The following is an 11350-nucleotide window of genomic DNA, read 5'->3' on the forward strand; positions in this document are numbered from 1 at the left end:
ATAGATATATATATATATATATATATATGACACACACACGATTGGTTAGTAGTAGGGAGATTTAAATGACTGCATTTCTTTGTTTCTCTATACATCAAGCTATGGTCATTTTGAGGAAAAAAATAAAACTACTGCTACCCAACATCTGAACTACTATTAATGCTGCCAAGAATTAAGAAGCAACCAGCAGACCCTTAAACTTGGCAGTATTGTAACTACAGTGTAGCTAAATCCATTTATTCAGCGCCTGTCAGGATGGTCAAGTCCAATTTATTTTCACACACGCTGTTTAAAAGTAATTTTATTCAAAGTAAAACAAGTTTAAAAGGCTTTGCATATCAACAGGACACTCAGTACTGTATCTCCAGCCATGCCCCAGCCCTTGTTCGCTGTATTTTTCACATACCTCTTTATAGATGTGCATACTGATAAATCATCTCCTGATCGCTCATTTTATCACCAAACTCCTCTGATGAGATCCAAGTTACTATTTTTATTACTATAACATCTCAAAAAGCTTGGCAAATGTCCGTCATATTCTTTGAGCGCTTGATGCGGAAGTAGCTATTTTGTTTGTTTATGTCGGTGTTATCTCTGTAGTGCCGGTATGTGTGTTGCTCAGATCAGCCCCCCTTTTTTTTCCGGCTTCTCATGGCAAGGGAAAATATGTAATGTCAGACCTGGTCTGACATAGGACCGTAAAGGGTTAAACTTCTCTGAGCCATTTTATTTTTTTCTGTCAGCAGCTGCAAACCTCTTTCCAACACAGTTGCTTATGCTTATGCAAAACATGCAACCATACACAGGAAGTGATGAGAGAGGAGAGCAACTCACTGTAGTGCTCAGTTCTTCAGTCCGCTCCTGTCTATCTCTATCTCTCTCTTGTCTTTTCCAGTTATGTATTGCCTGCATGACTTCATATTTAAAATAACATTAATAATGTAAATGTGCGGTGGGGCTGTCCGGGGACACAGATCACTGCAAACCCGAGAGTCCTGACACCCCCTGAGCGCGTGAAGGACACGGGTACCCGCTCCCCCGAGAGCCATGTGTGGAGTACTGGAATGTACTCCTTGTTGAAATGATTGCTTTGTAATTAAATGGCATTTAGTTTTCAACAATGTAACTGCCTGGCAGTCCCCTGCTCTTCAAAGTCACTCTGCGACTTTTTTTGGTAAAGAGATTTGTAGAATTAATCGATCAAAGAGTGATGTTACAGATATGTTCCTTTTCAATTCGAATGACAACCATTACCGAACGGGAAGAGCCTCTCTCACAGTCATTCACTGAGCATATATAAAAATCTGCCCTATCAGTGCCCTGCTGTGAAGGGGAAGCCCCTCCCACCTTCTCTTGAAGAGAGATGTCCTAACAGTAGCACATCGACATTTTCTCTCTCACTTCACTGAGACAGGTCACAGATTGCGTTTGCTTTCTTGTACCGAAATTGGCTGGTTTGGTGGGTTTTACCCACAAATTTATTATATTCCACGATAAAATCGTGCTTTCAAGCATTACTAATAGAGCTCTTGCCTTATTCTTATGTCAGTTAAGTGACTAGAGCTGGTTTCGACCCCTCTTATGAGATTGGCGGCGGCCATTACTCTTTTTTCACTATATCAGGCCTCGTGTAGTTGATATACCATGTGAGGAGCTGTTGTCGTGCTGTAAGGAGACTCTGCGGGCTCGCTGCGTCGTCCTCTACGGAGATTTAATTGGTCACAGCGACCAGAAAAAAGAAAACAGCTCTGCCTAGTGCCCCTCTCAAGCCTCTGGCTTTCCTAGCGAGGCTGCGCTTGCCCTCACCGACTGAATCGGCTGCATACCTCGGCATCTACCGCGTTTTTTACCGCCGACTGCGAGGTTGAGAAAAACAACGCCTACCCGGCCCCGATTTTGACTCGTCATCGGTGTAAACATCTTCGGCACCACCTACAGCCCGGCACCGACCGCACTACTATCTGCACCGAGCGCAGCGGCTTCACCTGCAAGCTATGTCAGTAGAGTAGACTGGGTTTCCATCAGTGTGACCAGAGCGTGGCGAAGCCGTTCCTGCGCCAGATGCTTAAGGCCAGACCAAGCGGCCAAAGCACTGGCAGGTGAGCTAGACTGCTCTCCATGTAGGAAGTTCTTGAGAAGAACTAAGCGCCGGAGAGCAGCTCTATCCCCAGCAGAGTCTCCTCGAGCCAAGGGAGAGTGAGGTCAGTGGTCCAAGGCTCTCCGCAGAGGCCCTCTACGACCCCCCCCTTGCTACAGTGACCAGGGAACGCAGATACCTCTCGGGAGGCGAGATGGTCACCGCCTAGACAGTACTGTTTGAGGGGACGCTCACCAGGGGACAGGTTGTCGCCGCGCAGACGATCCCCGTCACAGTTGTCTAGGAGGAGCCCAAGCTCAGCCGAGCGGAGCTGGCAGAGACTGTAAGGGCTCAGCAGAACATGCTAGAGACCCTATTACAATCACAATGCAGACTGCCGCCTACCACCGGGCAGCCCCAGCCCCCACAGTCTCGCTCCCCATCCCCTCTGCCTAAACGCCCTAGCCCAGACAAGTTGTCCTTTCATGGCGTCCAGATCGGACGCCTCTGAGCCAGCCACCTCCATCAGGCAGGCCACGGTGGGGGGCTCCTTGCCACCCTTGCCACATGTGTCGCAGAGGGAACAGTTCCAGGCACTAATGCAGCGTGCAGCTGCAGCCACGGATGTTTCCTGGCCAGCAGAACAGGAGGGAAAGGGGAACCGCTTCCTCCAGCAGAAAGGGCACCCACTGCATGCCCTCCCTTTATGCCAGGACTTCCTGGGATTGGTGCACTCCTCCTGGAGCAACCCAGCGTCTGTACCCTCAGCCTCTAGAACAGCAGAGTCTCTGCTTCATTCGGCAGGCGCCCACGAAGCGGGCTTAGGCACATTCCCCACTACTGGGGATACGGTCACGGCATTGGTGCAAGGATCCACCTTCACCAAGGGGGGATAAGGACCCAACCTGTCTGTCCAAGCCTTGCAGGACAATTGATGCAATGCTCAAAAAGGCTTACGCTTCGGCAGCGGTGTCGGTCCGAGCACTAAATGCCATGGCTATACTGGTGCTCTACCAGAACCACTTGGCATTCGCAGCCTGCTGGAGTAAAAAGGTCTGAACACCACCCTCCACCCCAGAGTAGACAAGCAGGCAGAGGCAGAGCCAGCGGCAGGGGACCACCGCAGGCCAGGGGTAACCAGTTGGCTGAAGACGAAGGCCTGGGCCGAAGAAATACCCGCCCCCTCCCAAGCCCAAGGGAGACCGTCCCTGAGAGGCCCCGGCTGCCACCCACCCCCACCACAACCGGACTGACCAATGGCAATGACCCATGGCAGGGCTGCACCCAGGAATCCTGGGTGCTATCGACAATGGAGACACGGATACGCTCTACAATTCCGCATAGGTCCACTACCCTTCAAGGGTGTGCTCCTCACCACCATCGAACCAGCGAGAGCGATACTCCTTCAACAGAAGATTGCCAATTTTCAAAGGAAGAACGCTGTACGCTTGGCAAGTCCAAGTGATGCCCTCAGCTGCTTTTACTCCAGGTACTTCCTGGTGCCCAAAAGGGACAGCGGTTTCAGACCAATTATGGACCTTGGGGTCATCCAACTTGTTCCTCAAACAGAGGAAGTTCAACATGTTGACAGCACAGTGTATCATCCAGTCTGTCCAACCGGGCGACTGGTTCACATTGATCAACCTGCAAGATGCCTGTTTTCACGATCTGTCCCGCGCACAGGCAAGGCAACGCGTACGAATTCTGCGTGCTGCCATTTGGCCTCTCTTTGGCACCCCACACTTTTTCAAAGTGCATGGATGCAGCACTGGCTCCACTCAGGCTGCAGGGTATTCGAATCCTGAACTATCGGGACAATTGGCTAGTTTGCGCGCATTCAAAAGCACGAGCAGAGGCGCACACAAAACAGGTTATAGATTGTGTGACAATATTAATGCTCTCAATACATCAACAAAAAAGCAACTTTGCACCATCTCGGTCCACATTGTTCCTGGGGATCCAACTGTACTCTGAGTATGCTTGCCTCACTGTTGGAAGACAGGATTCGGTTGTTGAAGGCCACACTCCCTATTCAGAGAGGACGCTCTCCTACAGGTCAAAGTATGTCAAAGGTTGTTGGGGCTGATGGCAGCCGCCTTGAGAATCCTTCAACTAGGGCTGCTGAGAATCCGCCCGCTTCAAGCCTGGGTAAATACGGTCAAGGTGCACCCGGTCTGATATTGGTACCGGCTGGTGCAATGCTGGAAGATACTGGAGTGGTGGCTCCATCCTGGCAAATCTGCGCCTGGGATCTCCCCTTGGATCCCTTCACAGAAGGGAAGTGATCACTACAGATGCCTCCAGCCTGGGCTGGGAAGCAGTCTGGAATGGGAGAGAAATGAGAGGTCAGTGGAAGGGACATTGGCAGCAAGCGCACATAAATGCCCAAGAGCTGCAAGCAGTGAACCTGGCATTTATCTCATTTTCGCCAGCAGTCCGGATGGACAATACTACAGTGGTAGCGTAAATAAACCACCAAGGCGGCCTGCACTCGCCAGGCGTCCACTACAAAGTGCACAGACTGGATGCACAGAAAATTGCATTCCATCAGGGCAGTTCACCTCCCCGGTGTGGACAAGGCAGCAGACCTCCTGTCCACACGAGCTCCAGACAGCTCAGAGTGGAGGCTGCATCCTCAAGTGGTGAAACGGATTTGGGAGAGATTTCGACCTGCACGAGGCGACCACTTTGCCACAGCTGAGTCCATGGTTTTCCATGGAGAGAGAGACAGGGGCTCCCTGGGAGTAGACGCGCTAGCTCACCCCTGGCCGCAGGGGCTATTGTATTGTCTTACAACACTTGTTTGACGCAGGAAAATCGGCGTCCACTTTGAAGGTATACCTGGCAGCAATATCAGGGTGCCATGACAAAACTTACTCTCTGTCTCCTGGGGCACATTTCCTGGCATTGCAGTTTCTTAAAGGGGCTTGGAGGCTTCGTCCTCCCATGAAAAGCATGATCCCCAAGTGGGATCTAGAACTGGTACTGCAGGCCCTTATGGGTCCTTCATTGGAGCCCATGGCATCAGCAGAACTGCTCCCCGTTTCATTGAAGGTGGCATTTTTAATAGTCATTACGTCTGCAAGCAGAGTAATTGAGCTTCATGCACTGTCCATTGATGACTCATGCATGGTACGGGAAATGACTTGCGGGTAACATTTAAAAACAAATTCATCATTTTTGCCAAAGGTGATATCCTTATTCCATAATAATCAGTCATTGGTTTTGGAAACTTTCAGACCTCCGCACAAGTCAGAGGAGGACTGTAGACAACACACGCTATGCCCAGTTCGGGCTCTGCGCTGTTATTTGGATTTGATGGCGTCCTGGAGACAGTCCAACCAGCTGTCTGACTGCTATGGGTCCTGGTCTAGAGGTCAGGCCCTATCGAAGCAACGTCTAGCGCACTGGGTGACTGTCTGTTCATACGCCAAGCGTATCCCATCTGTCTCCCTGTTACCGGGGGACATTATGGCCCATACTACCAGGGGCCAGGCAACTTCGTGGGCTTTCCTTCATGGTGCCTCTTTATATGAGTTATGCAATGCTGCTACATGGACAGTTAGACATTTTGTGCGTTTTTACTGCCTTGATGTTGCAAACTGAGCGAGACCCTCTCTGGGCTCTCATGTGGGCTCTGAGGCTATCGCCGTGGAGCTGTAATTTAGGTAATCTAGAGCTACAACAGCTTTGGAACAGCTTCCCATTTGGTAATGGTTGTCTTTCGAATTGAAATGGAACATTAGGTTATTACCATAACCTTGGTTCCCTGAAAGAGAATGACAGCCATTACCCTTTGAGGTTGTGTCCCCAGCTGACCTCTGTTTTTTTGAAAGAAAATGGTGATGTGCTACTGTGAGGACATCCCTCTTCAGCTGGAGGTGGGAGGGACTTACCCCTCACAGCAGGTTCCTGATAGGACAGAATTTTTATATATGCTCAGTGATTGACGGTCAGAGAGGTTCTTCCCATTCGGTAATGGTTGTCATTCTTTTTCAGGGAACCAGGGTTATGGTAATAACCTAACGTTATAATTGTGAATAGAGTTTACTGTTAGTTTTTAATGTAATAATTATACAGAAACTACATTAATTATATTATACAAAAAAAAACATTACTATAACAGTACATTTTGAGTTTATATTTGAGTGTTTATAACATAGGTGCCACCTTAGTCGTGGAAGGTCAAATCTTGCAGCTGGTACACCACAGTGCACCCATTAAACTGCCCCAACCTGCAACACTGCCCCTCTGCTAGTGGATGCAAAGTGATTCTAAACTAGAAGCAGTAGAATAAATTAGTTTAGATAGCTGATATTTCACATCCGTAGCAATTGAGCAGTTATGAAAGCCTGCCTCTCAGGACTGCTTTGAAAAGTAAATCAGTGTCTGAGTATTTGAAACAAGAAGATGCCCCCCCCCCCCCCCCCCCCCCAAATGATTGAAAAAAAATTGTTAGAGACAGTAAACAAATTTATCAAAATGAAATGTGAAGCTCTGCAAGGCTGTGTGTTTGATTGTGCTGTGCCTGGCTCTCATCCCAGCTCTGTGTGTTTGATAGTGCTGTGCTTGACTCTGATCCATGCTCTGTGTTTGATTTCCCAGGTCTGTCCATGCGCAGCGCTCACGACGAGGAGCCTAGTGACCCGCAGCTTGTGCGATTGGACAACATGCTGCTGGCCGAGGGCGTTTCCGGCCCTGAGAAAGGGGGCGGAGCTGCAGCAGCCGTCTCCGCGGCAACCTCGGGGGGTGGTGTCTCACCTGACAATTCCATCGAGCATTCTGATTATCGGAGCAAACTAGGACAGATCAGGAATATATACCACTCAGAGCTAGAGAAATACGAGCAGGTGAGAGAGAGGGACTGGTACTGAGTGTGTCAGTAGGATGTGCATCTGAGGGCACATTTTTTATTACTTCAGTGGTAAGAAAAGGGCATTCCCTCGTAAGGTTTAAAGATCTGTTTCAAAGGTAAAAAATGTTTTTTGATGAAAACTCTCCGGCTGTGTGGTGGAGACTGACCAATGGTGCGTTGCGTGTTTCAGGCGTGTAACGAGTTTACGACCCACGTGATGAACCTCCTGCGGGAACAGAGCCGCACACGCCCCGTCTCGCCCAAGGAGATCGAGCGCATGGTGGGCATCATCCACCGCAAGTTCAGCACCATCCAGATGCAGCTCAAGCAGAGCACCTGCGAGGCCGTCATGATTCTGCGCTCGCGATTCCTTGACGCCAGGTCAGTTTGAGAGCTCAACACAGTACAGCACAGAAATACACCGCTCGGCACAGCAGTATCCAGCACAGCATTGCACCACACTGTACAGTCCCCTGATGAAGAATCTGTCTGTCCCTCCTGATCCCGATGAAAGCAGTGTCTGTCCCTCATTGCTCCCTGATAAGGCCGTCTAACCTCATGGTCTCCGGTTTCATCTCCCTGCAGACGGAAGCGTCGTAACTTCAGCAAGCAGGCGACGGAGGTTCTGAATGAGTATTTCTACTCTCACCTCAGCAACCCGTACCCCAGCGAAGAGGCCAAGGAGGAGCTAGCCAGGGAGTGCAGCATCACCATGTCCCAGGTCAGCAGTGCCCCAAAATTACAGCTCCCAGCATGCCCCTGCACTAGTGTCAACAGTGGGGAGTGATGGGAGATGTAGTTGTTTATACAGTCAGCTAATGTGTGCCAGCAGCATTCTGATCAATCTGCAGCAATGAAAAGTACAGCTATATTTTACAACAGGAAATTCTCTTTCTCCCTCCATCTTCATCTGGATTTCCTGTTGGCCCGGTGTTGATGGCTGAAATGCAATGCTGGCATTAGAGCCTCAGCATGGCAGCCGACTGGAATGGGCTGGGTGGGGCCCTTTTGCAGGGGTCATACCTTTTGTATATTTATCGCTGTCTCTCTCAGGTGTCGAACTGGTTTGGTAACAAGCGGATTCGCTACAAGAAGAACATCGGCAAGTTCCAGGAGGAGGCGAATCTGTACGCAGTGAAGACAGCCGTGGGAGCAACACAGGGAGAGGAGTCACCAGAGACTCCCACCTCCACAGGTACTGAACACCCTCCGGCCTCCGCACCGCACCCTGCACCCTACGACCGCCACACTGTGAACTTCTCTCTCTCTCTCTCTAACCCCCCTCTATCTCCCTCTCAGGGTCTGGCTCGTTCTCTCTCCCTGGCTCAGCTGACATGTTCATGGGGATGCCGGGGCTCAATGGAGACTCATTTCACGGAGCAGCGCAGGTCAGTCATGTCTCTGTGTCACTGGCGCACATGCAGTATCCCTGAGGTTGTCTTGTGCATTCACCCTCTCTCTTGTGTTGTAGATATATGAATTCAACCCTCTGCGCCCCATACCTCTCTCGCATTGAAAGCTGTGTTGCGTTCACTCTGTCTCCTGTTGCATTCACTCTTTCTCTCTCTCGCTCTCATTTCAGGGGGAGTCTCTTGGTCAGGGGTTGACTCGGGGCCGCTACACAGACAGGCTGGGAGCCAATCACATGTACACCTCCCCGGAGAACAGGGTGAGAGAGAATATAAACTCTTGATATTATAGAAATATTCAAACTGTTCACAGGTTATTGACTGAGGCGCCTTTCTGTGCCTGTGTGAGACTGTTCACTCATTTTAATTTTCTTCTCTTTCAGGTTAACGGAGGTTGGCAGGAAGCAGCCACGCCCACCTCTGTGACCTCACCTGGAAGTGACCACTCGGAAAACTCCAACTGACCATCTTGTCCTGCCAGTGGCTGAAATGGATTCTGGAGGGGAGGGGTCCTAGTTTTATATATAAGAAATGTTTGGTTTGGAGGGATCTTTACGAGATTTCAGTTTATATTTTTGTTTATTTTTCTCATTCTGTTTTCAGCTTAGACCAAGAGAGTGAGAGAGAAGGAGTGAGTGTGTTTTAACTCACTCTAGTTAAGCATGTGTTAGTGTGATAGAGGGGGAGGGAGAGGATTTAGGAACTATTCTTAGCCTGTCCTGTGCTTTGTTGCTTGGGAAGGTCATGTGACTCAGGAGACAAGGCAACTGGAAACAAGGAGCAGCCACTGTGCCACACAGCGGAGTCATGGGACAAACTAAAAGCAGTTCCTGAGTAATCTGCCAGCTTTTTATTCTTTTATTTTGTTGATACATACCATTCTCATAAGCTTGTAAGAAACTGAGTGAAGCAGACAAGCATCTGGCTGATGCCATTCACCAGTGTGTGATGGAAGTGGACAAACCAGCTGCACAGCAACGCAAGAGTCACAAAACTAACAAACGGGAGGAGAGACACATCGCTACTGTGGAGCGCGTCGCACTGTTGAAGGCCCTGGCCGAAACGCCTGTCTGTGGAGTAATGGGGACGATTTGATCCCCCTGCACCCTAGTACACCACAGCTGGGTTTTATTAATTTTAACCCCCTTCTTCCTCTCCATTGATCTCTAACTCTTTTACAGCACTGGGGAGTCACCCTGGATGTCTGTATGTTAATTCTGGGATAATGACTAGACTGTTCCAGCAATCCAGTGATTCCTCTCCAGGGCTGTAAAGGGCTCTAATAAAAAAAACCTGGCTGCGGTGCAGCATCCCTTACGGTAATTGTTTTATTTTATTATTTTTTTTACCGTTGGTCATTAAGACCCTGTACAGAATCACTACATTTGTTCGAGCGAGAGAGAGACAGAAAAAACACTACTAAACTGTAAATACAGCACAATTATATAAAACAAAGGAAATATAAAGTTACAGATCACAAAGATGGAGACGAGTGGATCGGAGAGTTCGACTCACGCTAATAGCTGCTCCATGTATGAACAGAACTACACCAAAACAAGCAGCTCAAACTGCTTTTAATTACAAGCTGTGTGTTTGTATTGTTATTATTATTATACCTCAAAAGCAACTCATTAAAAATCAACAGAATTTTGAAAGGGCCAGGCCCCCCCACCATTTAAAAATAATAATTGAAATGTTTTTGTGTTTTTTTTTGTTTAAGATTCATATTGTTTATCGTATTAAAGTGAGCTGAACCACCTTGGCTCTGCTTCCAAAGAGAACGACAAACATGGCGCTCACATGCTGGGGCTTCTATTGGTGTCGCCATCTTTTATTGTAGTTTTTCATCACAGGTCACTTTTGTTTAACCACACCGTATAGCAATGTAGCTTACCCAGGATTGTAGGGTGACTATTGCCTGAAACTGTTACTCCCAAAAAGGTCTTTTTAAAACATTAAAAATGATGAAACTATAGCATAGATGGATACAGTACCTTCAGTTTATCAGGTAATTCCTAAGAAAGTCGAGACATGGAAAGTGCGACTTGTCATGATCTTGTGGTCTGTGCAGCTTCTAGTTTTCATTAAATTTTTTTTTTAATGATTGTATATTGTGTGCGTGTTTTGAAATGTGTTCGACCACGTGACCAGATCTCTTTTAATAAAACTGTTTGACAGCAAATATACTAAGAGTGTCCTGTACAGTACTACCTACCTCTCCTGAGTATTTTAAATAAAACTTTCACACACTTTTCAAACGCTTGCTGGCTTTTTCACTTCAGTTAAATTTCCTGGTGGAACTACCATTCGGGGGTTGGAGGTTTGCAGAACTTGTCAAATTGCCACATTATATTCTGTGTGCATTGTGGGGTGGGGTGCATTAGAAACTGGATTGATTGATGCAAGGGACAGGACCTTTTTAGATCTGGTGTTCACAAAAACCAGGACATGCCGTGTAATATAGAAGCAGTAGGACCAAGTGACTAGAGTCAAGAGATTATAGCACTGTCAAATTCCATATTACTATTCCTGTGTTTAATGCACACTGCTTATGTGAACTTGTCTGTTGCCACATTATTCTTTTCCCCCCAGTGTACATAGAGTCCTGTCCCTGTGTGTGTGATTCCCTTTCAAGTGGAATGACAACCATTACCGAATGGGAAGAGCCTCTAACCCATCAATCACTGAGCATATATAAAAAAAAAACCTGCCCTATCAGGGCCCAGCTGTGAGGAGGAAGTCCCTCCCACCTGCTGAAGAGGGTCGTCCTCACAGTAGCATATCGTCATTTTCTCTCTCACCTCACTGAGACATCACGGAGATTGTCTTGTGCTCTCTTTGTGCTGGAAATTGGCTCATTTGTATGGTTTTTACCTACAAATTGGATTTGTTACAGTTATCTACATTACATTAGTTGCTTTAGTCTCGCTTCGGTAGATTCTACTGATTAGAGTTGGTTTCGACCCCTCTATAGAGATTGGCGCTAAGCTTGTAATTCTCTTCTATTAC

The 11350-nt window shown here is 48.0% G+C and overlaps 1 protein-coding gene across 1 annotated transcript in view; it reads left to right on the forward strand.

Moving 5' to 3' along the window:
• The window catches only part of pbx2 (pre-B-cell leukemia homeobox 2), a 21615-nt gene extending 11020 nt beyond the window's left edge, over positions 1-10595 (forward strand). Inside the window, exons 3-9 of the mRNA XM_041226061.1 lie at positions 6683-6927; positions 7123-7313; positions 7518-7653; positions 7986-8127; positions 8232-8320; positions 8515-8601; positions 8725-10595. Coding sequence (XP_041081995.1) covers positions 6683-6927; positions 7123-7313; positions 7518-7653; positions 7986-8127; positions 8232-8320; positions 8515-8601; positions 8725-8805 — 971 coding nt within the window. The 3' untranslated portion in view covers positions 8806-10595. The remainder of the gene's footprint in view (positions 1-6682; positions 6928-7122; positions 7314-7517; positions 7654-7985; positions 8128-8231; positions 8321-8514; positions 8602-8724) is intronic.
• Positions 10596-11350: the final 755 nt, after the last annotated feature.

This window comes from Polyodon spathula, chromosome 24 (genome assembly GCF_017654505.1).
Source record: "Polyodon spathula isolate WHYD16114869_AA chromosome 24, ASM1765450v1, whole genome shotgun sequence".
Lineage (NCBI taxonomy): Eukaryota > Metazoa > Chordata > Actinopteri > Acipenseriformes > Polyodontidae > Polyodon > Polyodon spathula.